We start from the raw sequence: 20,667 nt of genomic DNA, 5'->3' as shown, positions 1-20,667 counted from the left end.
TCAGTGCTGAGGGAGTACCACACTGTCGCAGGGTCAGTGCTGAGGGACTGCTGCACCGTCGCAGGGTCAGTACTCAGCAAGCACTGCCCTTTCACAGGCTCAGTGCTGTAGAAGCCATCATTTCCAGAAACTGCATTGTCTTAGCAAATATTTCAGACCATGATGATCATGGTACTGATTGACCAAAATGATCCTAGAAAACAATGTAAAACAAAAGAAAAACCAGAGAACTGCTGCTGATGAGAATCAGAAACAAAAACAGAAATTTCAAGAAAAACTCAGCAGGTCTGGCAAGATCTGATGAGAGAATGCAGAGTTAACATTTTGGGTCCAGTGACCCTTCTTCAGAACAGATGGATTAACATGTGAGGACAGATGCAGACTCAGGCATGCATTTTCTTCCAAGATTAGAAATTACGGATGTCTTGAGTGAAGTCTTTAATAGAGTTAAAGAATTCAACACAATAAATGGAGAGTAATGTTTACTGTGAATCATAGAATCCCTACAGTAAGGTAACAGGCCATTTTGCCAATCAAGTCCACATCACCCCTGTGAAGAGCATCCCACCCAAACTCACCCCCTCCCTGTAAGCCTGCACTTTCCATGGTTGATCCACCTAGCCTGTGCTATCCTGGTCACTCCATGGCTAGGCTAAATCGCCCATCTATCTAACCTGCACATCTTTGGACTGTGGGTGGAAACCAGAGCACATGGGTGAAACCTACGCAGAGATGGGGAGAATGTGCAAACTCCACATAGACAGTCAGCTGAGGCTGGAATCAAACCCAGGTACCTGGCACTGTGAGGTAGCAGTGCTAACCACTGAGCCACTGTTCCTGCAACAAGAATGAGCCCTGAATAAGGGGCAGATTCTTAAAATTTGACCAATACTGTTGAAGGATAACATGAGGAACTATTTTGCAGAGCACTGAAAATCTGTCACTCTCTTCCAGAAAATCTGTTGCAGTTGGGACTCAATTAGAACTTTGCTGTCTAAGAAGACTAGCTGTTTGAAATAAAATCAGAAAATGCTGGAAATATTTAATAGGCCAAGCAGCATCTGTGGAAAGTGGAAGAAAGAGTCATGTTGGTCTTGAGATGTTAACTTTGTCTCTGTCTACACAAACAGTGCCAGAGCTGCAAAGTTTCTCCAACATACAGCATTCTTGTTTCAGATCAAGAACCTTGCATCAGAATTAAATTTCTTATGATTGAAGAATGGGCAGGGTTAGGATACAGATCAGCTGTGATCTAATTGAATAACCTCAAAAGCTTGAGGGGCTCAGTAGCTTCCAGTTGCTGTGATGCTATTCTAAGTTTTCCTCAACACATTTTACCAGTTATCAATTTAGAATTCATGTTACAGTGAAATGTTTATTTAATATTTGTAAATTGACTGAGCTCAACACTCCTATTTTATGCCTTTATTTGCTGCCTGTTAGCTGAAAACAGAGTTTTTGCTCACATTGTTAGTGCCAGGAGGTTCTACACAACATGATTGCTGTCAAGCTAACTGTACAAGTACAGTTTTAAAACAAAAGATGCAGAGATCATGAAGTTAATGAAACTCTGGGGTGTGTACTGATTTTTCTGTTCAGAAGGTTGAGGATTATTTATTATGCTGAGACCTTTTAAAGAACTGTCCAATTACTCGACCATTTTATGGGCATTATCAATCCTGCTCTGTGATGATTATTACTGACAAAGACTGTGAGTTTATGTTGATAGCTCGGGAGGGTGTGAACAGTCAATTGGGTTAAATAAGCATTGCTACACACAGGTACAATGATTAACGTTCAACGCAATAAGGTGAACAATACATGGAGAGGGCAATCAGCTCCTCATCTTGTTTTTGGATCAGGAGAAGGTCATTCAGCCTCTTGCTTCTGTTGAACAGTTCAACAAGATCATGACTGATCTGTCCTAAAATGGAACAAAGAACTGGGGCAAAGCACAATGTTCATGACCATTCACAACTCCTCAGATACTGAAGCAGTCCATGTCTAAATGCAGCAAGATCTAGGCAATTTCCAGTTTAAACTGATAAGTAGTGAGCAGTTGAACTAGACCAGCTATATAAAATTGTGCCTCCAGAGGTCAGAGGACAAGAGTTCTGTAGTAAATCACTTTCAAAATTTACTGCCTTACCACGAATGCACAGTTACAGCAGTGTGTATGATCTACAAGATTTAATGCAGAAATTCATCAAGGCTCCCTGACAGCACCTTGCAAACCCAGATACAAGGAAAGACCACCATCTGCAAGTTTCCTTTCAAACCAAACACCATCCTGAGTTGGAAATATATTATTGTTCCCTTATTGTTGCTAGATCGGAATCCTAGAACTGCTTTGCTAACAGTTGGCTAATAGGTAATGTCTGTGTTGTAGTAATCCAGTTCTGGTGACATGGGTTTGAATTTTACCATTGGCAGATTGTGAAATTGGAACTGAATAAAATAGAACAGAATAGAACATCCTTTATTGTCACTTGTACTACAATACAGAGGTATAGGAGTACTGTGAAAAGTCTTTACAATGGCTGCCTTTTAATGGCGCCATCTTAGGTACAAGTACCTAAATACAAATCTTACAGAGTCAAAAAAAGTGTTCTTACACTAAGAGGATTAAAGCAAAGCATAAGCATTACTTACAGAGGTAGTTACAACATAGTGAAAATGTCAGATAACAGTAGCTCAGCACGTGGTGCCAAGTCCAAGTCCAGCAATTGTCCCGCACTGCTCTAACCTTCAGTCTGCTCCTCCATGGCACTCAGCAGCAACAAGATAAGTCACGCTGTACCGGGATTTGTATCGCAGCTCCTCCGTTGCTCCGGGGACAAAAATCTGAAATAAAAAAATGACAACCAAATTTCCGTTGTCAATTGAGGTAAAAACCCATCTGGCTCACTGACGCCTTTTAGAGAAGCAAATATGTGTCATCCTTAGCTTGTTTGGCCTACGTGTGACTCCATCCTCCCATCAATGTAATTAACTGTTACTGGAATGCGTAATAAATGGTGGCCTAGTCAGTGACACAACATCCTCTACAAGATTGAGAGGAAAAAAATTGTCTCCAAAGGCCCAGAATTGTACCCAATACTCAAATGTGGACATTGTATCGCCTGATGTTCAACTATTGAGATCCAACATTGCTTTGACCTTTTTGTTTATTTTCAAGTAGGACATCTTATTTGTTGTATAAATGGACCTCCAAATGGATTTCAACTTTCACTTCTACTTTTGACTCTTTTAAAATAAATCTCAATCAGTTTAGACAGCCTCTGATGGGGCACTGTAACAAAAACAAAAGGAAACTGATCAAAATTAAAATATAACATTATTTTCTGAAGGTGCGCCCCAGCCCCTGGGATGCCCAATGGTCTTTAGAAGCAGCTACTGTTTTGTTGGACACCGCATGCTCCCTCTCAATGTCAGAAATCACACAACACCAGGTTGTAGTCCAATAGGTTTATTTAAAAACACAAGCTTTCAGAGCCTCAGTTCTTCTTCAGGTGTCAGGAGTGAAAGCTTGTGTTTTCAAATAAACCTGTTGGAGTATAATCTGGTGTTGTGTGTTTTCTGACCTTGTCCACCTCCGTCCAACACTGGCACCTCCACATCATCCCACTCAATGGACACACAAACACAGATATCACTTCTACTTTCTACTGTTTTTAAAACAAACCAAAACCAGGTTAAACAGCCTCTACTTTCTAAACACAGCAGTTGACTGAGCAATTATGTTGTCCATAGACTGGTTCTTCAATAAAAACCGAAAGAACTGCGGATGCTGCAAATCAGGAACAAAAACATAAGTTGCTGGAAAAGCTCAGAAGCTCTGGCAGCATCAGTGAAGAAAAATCAGAGTTAATGTTTCGGGTCCAGTCACCCTTCCTCAGAACGGTTCTCCAATCCCCACCTCTCCTTCCCAAACATTGCAAATGATCCATAATTTACTCCTCAAGCTGTTTCCATCGCCTTTCCAAGGCTGGCCACTCGCTGTCCCCGTTATTCTTAGGGAGGTCTGCTTCCAGTGGGGCGCTGCAGCCGGAGTCTCTGACTGCTTGTGCTCTCTTGGCCTTTTCGGCTCTTTGTCACTGGCCAGGTTTGGCGGGGCGCAAGCGCAGTGAGCGCTCCCGCCACATCGAGCAGTAGGAGCGGCGGCGGCAGGCCGAGGCTCAGGCTGCACGGGGAGAGCGACGGCGGCGGGAGCGGCAGGTCGAGGCTCAGGCTTCACGGGGAGAGCGGCGGCAGGCCGAGGCTGCACGGGGAGAGCAGCGCCGGCAGGCCGAGGCTGTACGGGGAGAGCGGCGGCAGGCCCAGGCCGCACGGGGAGAGCGGCGGAGGCAGGTAACAACGGCGGCAGTGGAGGCCCCGAGGCTCAGCCTTAGCCTGGATTCAGGGTTTGGACGCCGGTTACCTAGGGTCCAGTCCCATTCCAAGATCCACCACAGGCTCAGTCTCCCCGCCCCTTGTCGCCCGGCTCCTCTCTCCTCACCGCCCCAGGGAATCACAGGCAGGGCTGGAATCCACCTTATTCCCCAGCAACCTCCACTCTCTCACATTACATTCGAACTGTGACCCCCTTAGTTCCTTGATCCCAGTCTCAGACAATCCCTGTCCTGTCAGGACAGTGAGGGGTGGATGACCCTCGACCTCTCAGAATGGTTACAATGCAGGAGGCGGTCACTCGGCGTATTAGACTTATGCTACCTCACTGATTATTGCACTTAGTGCTGCTATTCTCCTACCTTCTCTCTGCAACCCTCATTGTCAGATACAGGCTAATTCTCTTTGGAACTCCTTCATTGAACTTCCCTCCAGCACATTCTCAGGTGGTGCATTCAAGATCCTAACCACTCATTGCACGTAAAAGCTTTCTCTGTTGCAATTTTATTTCTTCGTTTACTTGAATCCATGCTGTCTCATTTTCAATCCATCCACAAGTGGGATTAGACTTTATCTACACTGTTGTGAACCCCTCATGAGTTTGACTCCTAATTTCTTCCTTAGTTGTCTTTTCAACAAGGAAAAGTGCCCCAATTTCTCCAATCAGACTTTGTTAATGAAGTGCATCATCCCTGGAGTCATTTCTTGTGAAATCTTGCATGCACGTTTTTCAACACTGGCACGTTGCTCTAAAGTGTGAGGCTCAGAGGTGGTGACAGTTGTTCAGCTGAAGGTGAGCTACTATTCTGTGCAAGTTCAACATCACCATTTGCTCTTGTACTTGATGTCGCAATTAATAAACCCCAGGATATTATGTGCTGCATCACTGTCAACCAATCCTGCCACCTGTGAAGAAAAACCAGAGTTAACGTATCGGTTCCAGTGACCCTTCCTCGGAACTCGGCGTTCTGGGGAAGGGTCACCGGACCAGAAACGCTAACTCTTTGATTTTTCTTCAACGATTCTGCCAGATCTGCTGAGCTTTTCCAGCAGCTTCTGTTTTTGTTACAATCTTTCAGGCTTTGTATCAGGAGAAATTAAATTGGGCTCAAGGCCTCTGTGTTGTCTTGGAGGCTGGGAGAGGAGAGGACAAACAGTTTGGAATTCTTATCCATTGTCTATTTGTACAAAAACCTTGGGTAGGGGCAGGACTAGCTGCAAAAACAAAGTTGCTAGATTGTTTTTGTTTTTGTTCCTGATTTACAGCATTCACAGTTCTTTCAGTTTTTATTCAGGATTAGCTGTGATGCTTTTCTGATAAATACCTCCCTTGTATTCATAACCTTTCACAGAAAGAACATTGAGGCACATGCAGGCTACCCGGCACCTGTGGAGCTGTAGCTGGCCAAGTCAAGCCCTTTAGGGGGGTGATAGGTTGATGGGTGTACTAAATGATATCTTGAAACGGCTAGACTCAGCTTCGGGTTGGATAGCATGAGCACCCTGCATTGGTGTCTGCAAAATGGATGTTTGCAGTCTCCTGTATAAAATGATCTAATGCAGTAACTTGATGATTCTTTGGCCATCTGTTGTGGTTTTATTTGGGTTCATTGTGTGTTTCTGTAGAGGAGACGGCTTTGGGAGAGGATCATCTGTCAGAGTGATGAAACTGTTAAAGAATTTTCATCCTAGAATTGTTCAGTTTATAGCATTGAAGTTCAGTACCACAAAATGTGACAAGGCAGATATAATGTAATGGGCTTTTTGACTCCTTTCTCTCCTGAAGATACAAACACTTGCAGTCACTTCATTCCTTGGTAAATTGTGATATTTGACGTAATCAATGTCCACCACGCAACAGTTGAGGTAGTGGTAGAGTGTTCCTTACTATCAAGTTTAATTGGTTGTCCTCCTGTTTGGAGATTCGTGTCTTGGAACACTTCAGCCTCTTTTTTTTTTAAACTCTTAAAATTTCACCATTAAGTGCATATTTCTCCTCCTTATTCTTAACCCTTCCCTTCCCCCAAAATGTGACACAGTGCCAATGTTTCTAAGTTTTGCTAGTATGCACTTGCCTGCCCTGTCCTCAAAGTCATAATCGTGACAATGGGCAAAGATCTAAAATACAAGCACCATCTTTTTCCTTAATTCACAGCCTCTACTGGTTTTAGAAATTCATTTGTGGGATGTGAGCATTTGCCGGTTAGGCAAGCATTCCTTTCCTATCCCTAGTTGCCCTTGAGTGGTGAGCTCCCTTTTTGAACTGTTGCAATCTATGTGCTGTGGGTAGACCCACAATGCCGCTAGGGAGGGAATCCAGGATTTCCCAGCAATACTGAAGTAATAGCAATATATTTTCAACTCTGGGTGGTGAGTGGCTTGGAGGAAAACTTGCTGGTGGTGATGTTCCCATGTCTTTGCTGCCCTCGTCCTTCTAGATGGTGGTGATCATGAGTCTGGAAAGGCTCCCGGACTTGGTGAATTTCTGTAGTGCATCTTGTAGATGGTACACACTGCAGCGGTTGAATGTTGATGGTGGAGGGAGTGAATGTAATGCCAATAAGAGGCTGAGATAACAAGGTGTAGAGCTGGATGAACACAGCAGGCCAAGCAGCATGAGAGGAGCAGGAAAGCTGACATTTCGGGTCTGGACCCTTCTTCAGACCCTTGTCCAATAAGAGGCTGTTTTGTTCTGGATGGTATCAGGCTTCAAGTGCTAATGAAGCTGTGCTCACCCAAGCAAGTAGGGAGTGTTCATCACACTCCTGACTTGTGGCTGTAGATGATGAGCAGGTTTTAGGAAGTCAGGAGGTGAGTTACTCACTTCAGGATTCCTAGCTTCTAACTTTGTCTTATGGCCATTGTATTTGTATGATGAGTCCAGTTCACTTTCTGGTAAACCCCAAGGCGTTCATAGTCAGGGATTCAGGTGAAGGTAATACTATTGAAAGTCAAGTGGCAATGGTTTGATTGTCTCCTATTGGAGTTGGTCATTGCCTGATACTTGAATGACCTATATATTATTTCCTGCGACTTAGCACAAACCTCGATATTGTCCAGGTATTACTGCATTTATTTGATCATGGACAGTACCTGAGGAGTCAGGAATGGTGCTGAACATCATGTAATCATCAACAAACATCTCCACTTCTGACCTTATGAATGAAAGATTATTGATGAAGCAGCTGAAGATGGTTGGGTCTTGGTCACTACGCTGAGGAGCACCTGCAGAGATGTCTTAGACCTGAGAGAAAGTGACCTCCAGCAACCACAACCATATTCCTATGTGCCAGGTATGACTCCAACAACTGAAGAGTTTGCCTCCGATATCCATTGATTCCAGTTTTTTTCTAATGCTCCTTGATGCCACACTTGGTCGAATGCAAGCCTTGATGTCAAGGGCTGTCACTCTCACCTCACCTCACTTCACCTCTGGAATTCAGCTCTTTTGTCCATGTTTGAACCAAGGCCGTAATGAGGTCAGGAGCTGAGTGACCCTGGTGGAACCCAAACTGTGCGTCACTGAGCAGGTGCTGCTTGTTGATGACACCTTCCATCATTTTGCTGATGATTGAGAGCCGACTGATTGTCCAGTAAATGGATTTGTTCTGCTTCTTGTGTACAAAATGTACCTGGGCAATTTTTTACGTTGTCAGGTTGATACTAGTATTTTGACTTCAGTGGAGCAGCTAGACTAGAAGCATGGCACGCTCTGGTGTATGTCTCCTGTACTAGAGATAGTAGGAAGAAGGGTCTAGGCCCAAAACATCAGCCTTCCTGCTCCTCTGATGCTGCTTGGCCTGCTGTGTTCATCCAGCTCTACATCTTGTTGTCTCCTGTACTACTGTCTGTTCACCAGGTTGCATTTCAGTTTTAGGTATGCCTGATGCTGCTCCTGGCATGCCCTCCTGCACTCTCCATTGAACCAGGGTTGATCCTCACGCTTAATGGTAATGCTCGAATGGGTATATGTTAGATCATGAGGTTGCAGGTTATATTTGCTGATGAGTTTCTAGATGTGTTCTAAGTCCATCCCATTCAGCAAGGGAATCCTATCATGCAAAATGGTAGAGGGTATCATCAGTGTGCAGATGAGATTTTGTCCCTTCAAATCTGTGCGATCGTCACTCTTTCCAATACTGTCGTGGACAAATGCATTTGCACAGGCAGATCGGTGAGGATACGGTCAAATATGTTTTTCGCCCTTGCTCCCTTACCACCTACTGCAGACTCAATCTAGCAGCAGCGTCCATTAGGACTCCCCAGTTCAGTCAGTAGTCGTGCTGCCAAAACACTTTGGCGATGGACCTTGAAGTTCCCCCATCCGGCTACATTTCCCTGTCCTCAGTGCTTCTCTGTGTTGTTTAATGTGAAGGAGCACAGTCATCGGCAATGGGAGGATGGTATTTGGTAATCAGCAGGAGGTCTCCTTATTTGTGTTGAACTTGACGCCATGAAACTTCACGGTGTCCAGAGTGTTGAGTACTTCAAGGTCCACTCCCTCCTGGCTGTATACCACTGTGCTGCCACCTCTGCTAGGTCTGTCCTGTTGGTGGGATTGGATATACCCATGGATAGTGTTGGCCATGACCATCAAATCTGATCCCGTGAGGTTGTTGCTTGATTAGTCTGTGAGACAATTCTCCCAGTTTTGGCACTAACCCCCAGATATTAGAGAGGAGGACTTTGCAGGATCAACAGGGCTGTATTTTCTGTTGTTTCCTGTGCCTAGGTAGATGCCAGGTGGTCCATCCGTATTCATTCTTTGTCTGAGACTTTTCAGCCGATGATGCAACTCAATGACGTGCTTGGCCATTCCAGAGGGCCGTTAAAAGTCAACTACATTTGTATGGATGTGGAGTCATACATTGGCCAGACCAGAGTAAGGACAGTGCCTTTTCCATTTCTAAAGGATTTTTGTGAATCAGATGGGTGTTTACAACAATGAACAGGGTCTTCGCCTTCATCATCGTGTTTTAAATTTCAGGGTATTTGTAACTGAATTAAATTCCACCATCTGCCGTGGTTCGATTCGAACCTGGGATCCCAGAACATTACCCGAGTCTCTGGTTACTAGATTTGCCAATCGTTTCCAACATTTACTGTTCCTATTCCAGGTTTTCACCTGCAATGCTTTTTTCAGTTTTGTATGCTGTTGCAGTCACCAGCCTAGTGGTTAACTACTAATGATTTGCTATGAGAAAGCTTTGACATTGTGGCTCAAAAGCTTGGGGTTATTTCTACAGACAGAACGTAGGTGAGCTGCAAAGCAGTCACCCAGTCTGCATTTTGTCTCCTCGATGTAAAGGAGACTACACTGTGAGCAGCAAATGAAGTGTACTAGAATGTGTGAAGTGCAAGTAAATTACTCCTTTACCTGGAAGGTGTGTTTGGGGCATTGGATATGGAGGAGATTAACAGGCAGGTATTGCATCTTCTCTGATTGCATGGCAAAGTGCTGTGGGAGTGAGAGGAGGTGTTGGGAATGAAGGAGGAGTGGACCAGCGTGTCCCAGAGGAAACAGTCCCTGTGGTCCCCCACCTCGTCTTCAGCACAAATACCAGTTTCTCCAAGCTGCATTCAGTTCTGATGAAGAGTCTTCGGACTTGAAATGTTAAGTCTGTGTCTGTCCAAAGATGCTGCCAGTGTTGCTGAGTTTCTCCAGCAATTTCTGTTTTTGTTTCAAATCTCCATCATCTGCTGACCTTTGTCTTTTATAAATCCATGCCAAATTAACACACCTCTTTCAAAATGTGATTTAATTTTAACCCATAACGTGGCCTCTAGAAGTTTCACCACCAATGATGTTATCCTGGCTACTCTGCTTTTTCACTTCGAAAAGTGTCAAATGAACAACTTTTGAGTCCTCTGGCATGACCTCCATATCCACAAAGATTCAGAGATTGTGGTCTGTTACTTTCTCTTGGGCTTGCCGCAGCATTTCTGGATTATAATCACTGCTCTACTTCTGTACTCTTTCTACTTGGCATCCACTTTGTACTGTACGTTTCTGTGAACAGATTTGCCGCGTCTGCAATTCAAATCACTATCTAGAGAATCATTGCTACTCCAGTTTCTGGGTGTTGCACCTGGCTTGTGAATTCACACTGCTGAGCTTCTTGTTGCTGTGTTTCTTGCACTGTGCTTGCCTGTTTATTTGAGAGGTCTTGAACTTCTCCGCCACTTTCACTTTGTGTTTTTCCTTTTTCCCTTTCTTTGCTTTGCCAACAGGAGCTTGGGGCAGAGCTGCCAGCTGCTACTGAACAGCTTTCAGCTGAAGGGAATGGATTTGATTTCCTTTTGTGCAATTAACACTCCATCAAATGTCTCTTTTTAAAGTTTAGTTTTGCTGACCAGTCAAGTTCAGCTATCACTGTGCATGTGAACATACTAATGAGGAATGGAAGTAGGCCATTCAGCCCCTCTGATCTGCTCTCTCATTCAATAAGATCATTGTCTGTTTGTCTTTTGAATTCCACATTTCCATCTACCCTGTAACTGTTGATTCCTCTGTCTAACAAGAATCTACCTACTCTGTCTTAAAAATGTTCAAAGACCCTGCCTCCACTGACATCTGAAACAAAATTCCAAAGTCTCTCAACTGAGTAACAAAAATTCTACTCATCCGTATCATAAAAGGGTGATCCCTAATTTTAAAACAGTGTCCCTACTTCTGGAGTCACCCACAGTTTAAAAAAAATACCATTTCCATGGAGGAACATGGAAATAACTTGGGTTTGTTTCAATTTATCTATGGGTTGTGGGCATCACTGGCTGGGCCAGCATTTGTTGCCTGTCTCTAGTTGTCCTTGAGAAGGTGGTAGTGAGAAGCCTTCTTGACCACTAAAGTCCACGTGGTATGGGTTGACCAAAAATTCATTATGATGGGGATTCCAGGATTTTGACCCAGCCACAGTGAAGGAACAGTGATATATGTCCCAGTCAAGGATGGTGAGTGACTTGGAGGGGAACTTGAAGGTAGTGGTGTTCCCATGCATCTGCTGCCCTTGTCCTTCTAAATGGAAGTGGTTGTAGGTTTGGAAGGTGCTGTCTGAGGATCTTTGGTGAATCTCTGCAGTGCATCTTGTAGATAGTACACGCTGCTGCTACTGAGCGTCGGTGGTGGATGGTGTCGAGCTGCACCCATCCAGGCAAGTGGATCATTCTCCTGACTTGTGCCTTGTCAATGGTGGAAAGGCTTTCATGTGAGCAGAGGTGAGTTACATGCCTCTTGTATCCCTAGCCTCTTGTCTCTTTGTCTCATCATTATCTATTTGAATATTTAGTTATTTTTTTGCCTCCTTTGACATTATTCTCATTTAACTGGGCGAATAGCCTCTTTATTTTGTGACATTTATTTCCTCCAGTCACGTTATCTGTCTGTGGCTGTTCCTCATTAATTAGTTGAAGTGCTAGTCTAACTGTTGTGTTTGCATCTTGGAGCACTATAGAGTATTTGTGTTTCTTTGGAACTTTTTGCATTAAAGAATCTCAGGTCTTGCGAGAGTTCCACCTGTGAATGTCAGTCTCCCCAGGATTTGACTCCAAGACAAACCTGTATTTTCTATGCACTGCACCTTGACCTAACCTCAGCACCCTGCTCAGCTGCTGCCTTGCCCACCTAACACCACCTACCTACCTTGTTCACACTGATACATTAGTACACTTTAAATGTTCCAAAACTTTTCAGTGTATTTGTGAATAAGGACTTGAGAGAAAGCAGTAGCTAGTGCCATAAAATTGGATATGTGACCTTATGTCCTGATGGTCCTGTACCATAGTGTAGGACTCTGATCTCTGGTACAGTGCACATTTCTGCACATACTGTTGACTAGTCCTGGTTAGGATGCAGAGCTAAGCTGTAGAAAAAAAAAATTAAAGCAAGAACAAAATTCCCGTAAATGTAGCCACTCCTGCAAGAATCAGGCCATCACCTCCAGTTTGTGTGCATGTGCACATCACACTTTTTTTTTCTTTTTTCCACACTTTGTCCACTTGACACTGTGCTTTGTCCACACTTTAGCCTCAGCTGCCACACCAGACCTGTTCCCTGTACTTGGCAAACTTTCCCTGTCTGATTTGTCAAATGCTTTTGTATGTTCAGAAGGAGAAACGTAGAGCAGTGAAGGAGGTACAGTGATTTGTGAAAAACTGTCAAGAAGTTTAGTTTGCTTGAAACTGAAGGAGATATTCAGTATAATCAACTGGATGTGAGTATTCAGCTTTAGCTGAATGGGTCACTCAGATGATTCATCGTTTGGTGCAGGTTAGACTAAGGAGTCAGGAGGTCTGATGGAGTGAATCTCCTGCTGTTGGGAGCAGTTGACATTGGAAATTGTTGGTAATAGATTGATATGGGGGTTGTCACTTGCTGTATTTGCCTGTTACTGAACTTAAAGTCAACACGTAAGGTTTTAACAATTCTGCACTACGAGAGGCAGTATTTTTTTTCTCAACAGTAAGCCAGTAGCCTGAGACTGTTCTCAGTTGAAGCGTAGATTAGTTGTCATGAATTTTATGTCCAATCTCAGATCTTGCAAGTGATTGAGGAGATGAGTTAATGTGAGAGATGATAGACAGTGTGACACTGTATTCCATGCAGATAAAGTGAGGCACTCTTTGAGAGAACCTCAGATCCCATATCAGTGGCAGTATGTTCAGAAAGCTTGCAGCAGATTAAGTTGAATGGCTTAGATAAAGGGGGAAGCCGATAGCTAAAACTGAGGAGTGTGAGGAAATTTTGTCTTTATTGTAAAGACTGTGCTGTTGATCCGTTTACCAAGGACACATGCTACAAAACAGAAGCAGAGATGACGCATCCTCGTGGGGAAACGAGGATGATGCCACTCAACGGAAGATATGTAAGTTGAATAAGCAGGTATGACGAATTTAAGATGAAATGTGAGGTAATACATTTTAGTAGAAGGAAAAGAAGAGGCAATATCAACTTAATGCACTCTGACAAAGGAGGTTACAGGGCCAGGTACCTGTAATTTGACCTACATCAATCTTTGAAGGTAGGAAGGCATCTTGAGAAAGTGCTTATCAGGCATTTGTGCCCTTGGACCCCATAAGTAGAGGCACTAAGTCCGACCGCACCAACAGACTTGACAGGGAGAAACATTGTTGAAGTTTCTTGTCTTAAGCTCATCGGGACAAATGCCAATAATACTGAACTTCAAACAATCGCAGCCGTTTATTCTACAGCAAGATGGCGAATTCTGACTGGCTGGCAAGTTGACTCTAATTGGCTTTGGTGTTGATGTAGAGGATGCAGCAGGGCACTATAGGTTCCCCGAGCTCCTGGGCCATCGAACAAAGCAGTTTGGAGAGAACATGTCTCTGTGTTGGAAGGTTTGTTTGATACAGACAACAGAAGTGAATCAAGTAAGACTGTGGCTGATTATCTTAAATTGGTTGTTAGTTTAACTATTAGCACTCTAGATTGTTCAACATATATTGCAGTCACAGGATCACTTCACAGTAGATGGTTTATTCTGGAATGTGTAAGTGTAGGCTGATTGAATACAGTCTGTACTCTGCCTGTTACAAACAACCGAAGGAGCATGCTGTTTGATTTGATCATCCAGTCACTGGAATGCACAGCTGGCATCGCACTGGCACTGAAATGACTACCTAATGTTACTCAATTACGTGAAAGATAGACAATCATTTCTGACTGATGACTGCATCCCATTGGTGAAGTATATCACTCCTGTCTCTACTGTACAGGAGCAGAATGCTTAAATATTCGCATTTTTGAGATACTTGAGAGTACATTTCAGGGTAACTTGAGGTAGACAAGACATTTTTTTCAGGTTTGAAGGTGACAGCCTTTAGTTTCTTTGTGAGTTTATGCTATATGTAATGAACAGTTATACAATCAGAATAGCCGTTGTTCTGCAAGGTGAGTAATTTGCGCATGCCCTATTTACAAGCTGTTGATACCACCAATCATCTAGCGCATAGAAGTATTCAGATCCCAACATGTATGTTGACCAGTGAAGATAGATTTTGATAGACAGAAAGAGTGAACTCATTAATAGCTTTCTCAAGTAGCACATCAAGAAAAGAGAATGCATTAGAATATTCCTCATGTGAATTTGAATATAGGATGAAATGCAGTAGGTGTGCAGACAGAGACAGTAATGAACAGTTTGTTTAATGCTGGTAACTTGAAACAGTTTCCTCAGTTAGTTTGTCCAGCAAATCATTGTGTGATTGCAACATACAACTCCATGAGACTGCAATGCTGCATCACATCCATTGATCATAGAATCCCTACAGTGTGGAAACAGGCCCTTCGGCCCAACAAGTCCACACCAACTCTTGCAGCATCCCACCCAGACCCGTCCCCCTATAACCCACCTAATCTACACATCCCTCAACACTATGGGCAATTTTTCATGGCCAATCCACTTAACCTGCACATCTTTGGACTGTGGGAGGAAACCCACACAGACACGGGGAGAATGTGCAAACTCCACACAGACAGTCGCCCAAGGGTGGAATTGAACCCGGGTCCCTGACGCTGTGAGGCAGCAGTGCTAATCACTGAGCCACCGTGCCGCCAATTCATGTGAATTTGAGTTGCGATCTGAACTGCCAGTTTTCTATTCTCTGCTTTTTACAGAGGCTCCGCCCACACCAACCATTCCTGGAAAAGGGAGTTGTTTTTGATAGAAGTAAATTTCCTCACAATCAACATCAGGACTCTGACACATTGGTGTGCTCAACAACAATGGCCACTGAAGATAAAAAATCTGAGTCAGAGTGCACAAAAACACAGTCAATACCTTCTTCCTCCAATCAAAACAAGGTGAGTTGTGAAGAATGTTCGCTAGGGAAGTTTAGAAGCTAAGTGTAGGTTGCTTAGCCATAGCTCTGTGGCCAGCGTGTTCAGCTTAGTCAAAGGATCAGGTGGTAGTCACAGATCTGAAACACTAACTGTATCTTCCTCTTTCTAAACAGATGCAGCCTAACCTACTGAGTTGTTTTTCCGGCATCTTCTGTTTTTATTTCCATTAGAAGGTTGCATTGTCAAACTCCATTCCAGAGAATCAGTCTGAGATTTTTATTGGGCCACCAGTCACTGATCAGAATTGCCATTTTCGTTGCTGGCATCCAATGGAATGTTTTAATTGCTAAGCTATTTAATTGTGTTTATTTGATCCTGTAACATGGGCATTGCTGTCTGGATCAGTATTTATTGCCCATTTCCAGTTGCCCCTTGAGAAGGTGATGGTGAGCTGCCTTCAATTGCTGCAGTTCCTGTGCTGTAGGCAGGCGCATAATGTAGTTAGGGAGAGAATTCCAGAATTTTGACCCAGCAACACTGAAGGAAAAGCGATTTATATTTCCAAGTCAGGATGATAAGTGACTTCAGGGGAACTTGCGGGTGGTGATTCCCTTGTATCTGCTGTCCTTGTCATTCTGGATGGAAGTGTTTGTGGGTTGACAAGGTGCTGTCTGAGGTGCCTTAGTGAATTTCTGCAGTAGTTCTTATAGATGGTACTTGTTTGTACTACTGAGCGCCGATGGTGGGTGTGATGTCAATCCAGCTTCACATAAACAGATCTCATGTTTGTTTAAATAATAGCCTTCTGCAGTGAAACCGAATTACACCTTGAAATTCACACTGGCTGGACACACAAAGGCTGTGTCATCGGTGAAGTTCAGTCCAAATGGAGAATGGCTGGCAAGTTCCTGTAAGTAGATCTGTTTCATTACTCATTTATTTAGTGAGAGTGCGTAGTGTCAGTTTTGATCATCAGGAATCAGCCCCAGCAAACAGTGGCTAAACACCATGCTCATTGTGGCTGCTGAGCAAGATGCTGGCGACAACGCGTCTGAATCCCTGATACATAGTGTGGTGAATGAGCTGATTCACCCGCCTCGTCACCTGCCCTCGCTTCCTGTCCCCACACTTTTTCTCCTTTGACATTCCTCACCCCTGCCTTTGTACCACACCAATTGCCTAGGTTGGTGGCTCTTAGGGTGGCACAGTGGCTAACATTACTGCCTCACAGTGCCAGGGTTCGATTCCAGCCTCAGGCAACTGTCTGTTTGGAGTTTGCACGTTCTCACCGTCTCTGTATGAGTTTCCTCCAGATGCTCCGATTTCCCACAACAGTCCAAAGATGTACCGGTTAGGTGGATTGGCCATGGGAAATGCAGGGTTACATGGATAGGGTGGGGGGGTTGGTGGTGAGGGGGGTTTCTGGTTAGCGTTAGGATGGGATTTACTATCACTCCTCATAGCTTTCATATAGCAGCGGGTTGACTGATCAGGGCAGCTCTCTGGCCCTAAGTAAATGAAGGTTGCTTTATCTCAAAGCTGAAGCCCATTTTTCTGTCTTGCTCCACAGCTGCTGACAAATTGATTAAAATCTGGGGTGCTTACGATGGCAAGTTTGAGAAGACCATATTAGGACACAAACTGGTGAGTGTGTAAAGTACGAGTGCAGCCATTTTCTACTCCCTGTGACCCACTCTGTGGCTGTTACAGTGATAACTCATTAAATAAGGTCAAAGCAGTGTCTTACCTGAACCTGTGCCCGTGAGAAAGGTGTTGTTGGCCTGAGCTTGGCTGAGCTGATTCAGCCTTGCCTCCAGCTCTGAACAATGTGGATTTTGTTCCTTCTATTGATTTTTAAACTCAATATTTGATTTGATACTGCATTACAGCTGTGAGGGAAAGCCCTGTTATCTGAATTTTAGACTGATACTCTGTCTGTCCCCTTTGGCGGTCGTGCAAGACCCCACAGCATTGCTGGAGGAAGTGTCCTCCCTGCAGTGCTGAGCAGCATATAGCACAAGACAATATAGAGTGGGATCAGACACCACAAGTAGAGGTGAATTTGGACACTTGCACCTGTGCTAGTTGTTCGTAAGTGTTGTTAAGTTAGTTCCCCTCCCCTGCTGTTTCCATAGTCCTTTAATTTGATTTTGAATTAGCTTTAATGAATAGCTTCAAACACTTTCAGGCAGCAAAATCCACATAATACCAACTCGCTGTAAGAAATTAACCTCCCCTCCCTTTTCATTTGTGCCAATTTATCATAAATCTGTCTCTTTTTTCCTTGTCTTACTGATGTATCCCCCTGTCTGTTCTATAAAACCTGTTCATAATTTTGAATACCTTAATTAAGGTTCGTCACGGTAGTGTCCTAGGCCCAACCATCTTCAGCTGCTTCATCAATGACCTTCCCTCCATCATAAAGTCAGAAGTTGGAATGTTTGCTGATGGTTGCACAATGTTCAGCACCAGCTTATGCAGTCTTTCCTCATGCCTGCACTTCTAAAGCCCTGGCAATATTCTTGTAAATCTCCTCTGAACTTACTAAAGAAATTATCTTTCCAGTAATGTGGTGTCTAGAACAGTATATAAAAGTCCAGCACTGGCTTAACTAGTGTCTTGTATGTTTCCGGCATTGTATCCCACTTCTGATATTTGATACTTTGCCCAATTCATTGTAGGGGTGCCTACACTGAATTGACAGCAGTGGTTCAAGAAGGCAGCTCACCATCTTCTCAAGGGCAATGATGGATGGGCAATAAATGCTGGACCAGCCAATGATGTTCACGTCCCATAAATGAATAAATAAAAATATTTAGACCAGAAGCTGCCAGGAATTCAACCCTGACTCCTGTGGAAAACCTTTGGAAAAACATTATTGATCGCTGCCCAAGCGCGTTAATTTTTCTGACCAGTCTACCATGTGGGAACTCATAATATGTCTTGCTAAAATCCGTGTAGACAATATCCACTGCACTTCCCTCATCAGTCCTCCTGGATACTTCCACAAAACATTCAGTCAAGAAGGGCTGACTTTCCGTTAACAAAACCATGCTGACTATCCCTGACTAATTCTCACCTTTCTAAGTAACAGGTAATCTTATCTCTCAGGATTGAATCTAGCAATTTGTCCACTGCCACAGTCAAACTGACAACCCTATATTTATTTGGCCTATCCCTCTTGCCCTTTTTAAGCAATGGTACAATGTTTGCAGATCTCCGATCCTCTGGTATCTCGCCAGTATCTAGTAAGTTTGGAAAGTCATGCTCAGAGGATTTGCTATTTCCACCCTGGCATCCTTTAACAGTCTAGGATACCACTTGTAGGTCACTCCATCACATATTTCCCTTCTTGTTCTGTTTATTTTATTGAATATTTTTCACTTACTCTTTAGTTAGAATCTCTGCATCATCCTTTCCCTTTGTGAAGGGAGAGACAAAATACTCGTTAAGAACCTGCCCACTACTTCTGCATCCACATACAAGTTACATGTACATCCTAGTCTTTCCTTTGTTCTCTTGCTCTTACAGTGCTAACAAAATATCTTCGTTTTCCTTCATTTTGCCAGCCAATTTTTGTTTTACGTTTCCAGTCTACCATGTGGGAGCTCATAATATGTCTTACTAAAATCCGTGTAGACAATATCCACTGCATTCCGCTCATCTTTATTTCCCTTTGTGCTTGCTAAATCCTTGAAGCTTCCTAAAGTATTATTTGTTTAAGAGGAAGGATCACCAGAAACATTAACTCTGAATTCTCTTGACCGATGCTGTCCCTTTTCATTATGATTCTAAATCATAATGCTAGATTAAACTCTAAGCTTTGGTTCTGTTCCCTTTGGTGTCTAACAATTCACAATGTTTAAGCAGAAGCTTTTTCCTATTCCTCCCTACATCATTAATATCCACTTGGATCACAGTAGCTGGATCCTCCAGCTTGAAACATTTCTACTGAATCCTGGTATGATATAATTTTCTGGCCTTGTTCTGTGAAGCCACAGGTATAGGATAGCATTCCCTACTACCACTAGATTACCTCTTGCTCCTTCCATTTGAATGGCTTCCAGTGCCAGAGTGCTATGATAAAGTTAGTCCAACCTCCCTGTAATCCTCACCTTCATCCAAACAAGCTGAAAGAACCTCAAACCTGTTGGACAATTGTAAACACTGAGGCTCTTGCCCTATCTCTCGATCACACCCTTCTTTCTTTGAACACTCTTCAAATCAGAATCTTCCTAATGCAAAATATACTCCTGGCAGAATTCCCAGTCTCTGAATTGCTCTTGTGGCCACTGTGTATTTCTGTGGCTGGACCAGTTCAGTTTCTAGTCACTGGTCCCTCAGAGGGTATTGCTATTGTACCTTGTTTCTCTTGTCTCTTTCATTATGGTCCCCTAGCCCTTGCCACATTAGTCCAGGCCCTCTGCCACTTGACGATTGTGTTATTGTTATTGTTTTCATTTTCCAATTTGTGATATTGATGTGCACAGTTTGTTTCCTGGGTGTTCTCTTAGCTGTAGACCAACATCATTGGATGTGAAGTGCACTGGTATAGGCATGGGAATGTGAATGCTGGAAGGTTCCATGGATTGATGCCCTTTTTCAGTATAGAATCCACTTACTTTCACGTAACCTGCAGAGATATTTTCATTGTTTGCAATCTGGTTTGAAACAGGGAATCTCGGATGTTGCCTGGTCCACAGATTCAAACCTGCTAGTGTCGGCTTCAGATGATAAAACCCTCAAAATATGGGACGTGAATTCGGTAAGTGAGCCAGTTGGTGTTGATCATGTGATATGGTGAGGGGAATTACTCGGAAATCTGGGTTTGCTCTTTGTCCTGGAATGACTACGGAAAAGAGTCAGCGCTGAACGTGCACCGCACCATGAGATGCTCGTGTTATCTCAGTTGGATGTAAAAGGTGCCACACCCACAATTTTTGAAAAGGAATATAAAAGGGTGTTTATTCACTAGCAAGATAACTAAAACTAACTGTTTGATCGTTAGTAGTCATTGTTGCTTGTGAGGTATTACTGTTCATTCGTTGGCTGGCAGAGTTTTTGCAATCTAATAGTGTTTACACTTCAAAAGCTGTAATCTAGCTTTTGAAACATTTCAGGACATGAGAGTGTGAAAGTTGCCAATTAAATGCAGGCCCAACTCTATCTGCACTCTACTGACCTCAGGTTTCAATAATTCCAGGGCAAATGTTTGAAGACGCTGAAAGGTCACAGCAACTATGTTTTCTGTTGTAACTTCAACCCTCAATCCAATCTCATTGTCTCTGGATCGGTGAGTGACTACTTCGTGGTCAGTTGTTGTTTTGCTTGAGATGTTGAACTGCTCCAGAATGCTCAACACATGAATGTTCTGTAATTTACATGCTTATGGTGCAGGATATGGCTCCCACACGCACTGACTCTCGCTGGGGCACGGCTCCCACACACACTGACTCTCGCTGGGGCACGGCTCCCACACA

At 43.5% G+C, this 20,667-nt stretch overlaps 1 protein-coding gene across 2 annotated transcripts in view; it reads left to right on the top strand.

Annotated features, from left to right (window-relative positions):
• The first annotated feature begins 4,113 nt into the window (after positions 1-4,113).
• The window catches only part of wdr38 (WD repeat domain 38), a 45,537-nt gene continuing 28,983 nt past the window's right edge, over positions 4,114-20,667 (top strand). The window contains exons 1-6 of one of the 2 annotated variants that reach the window (XM_048613510.1): positions 4,114-4,350; positions 15,023-15,208; positions 15,989-16,097; positions 16,758-16,831; positions 19,863-19,952; positions 20,391-20,480. In XM_048613510.1, coding sequence (XP_048469467.1) covers positions 15,131-15,208; positions 15,989-16,097; positions 16,758-16,831; positions 19,863-19,952; positions 20,391-20,480 — 441 coding nt within the window. In that variant the 5' untranslated portion in view covers positions 4,114-4,350; positions 15,023-15,130. The remainder of the gene's footprint in view (positions 4,351-15,022; positions 15,209-15,988; positions 16,098-16,757; positions 16,832-19,862; positions 19,953-20,390; positions 20,481-20,667) is intronic. The other variant, XM_048613511.1, reaches the window with a different exon arrangement.

Source organism: Rhincodon typus, chromosome 28 (assembly GCF_021869965.1).
Source record: "Rhincodon typus isolate 14 chromosome 28, sRhiTyp1.1, whole genome shotgun sequence".
In the NCBI taxonomy this organism is placed as follows: Eukaryota; Metazoa; Chordata; class Chondrichthyes; order Orectolobiformes; family Rhincodontidae; genus Rhincodon; species Rhincodon typus.
Note: the sequence above shows the minus strand (reverse complement) of the source record. Positions and strands in the feature narration are given on the sequence as shown.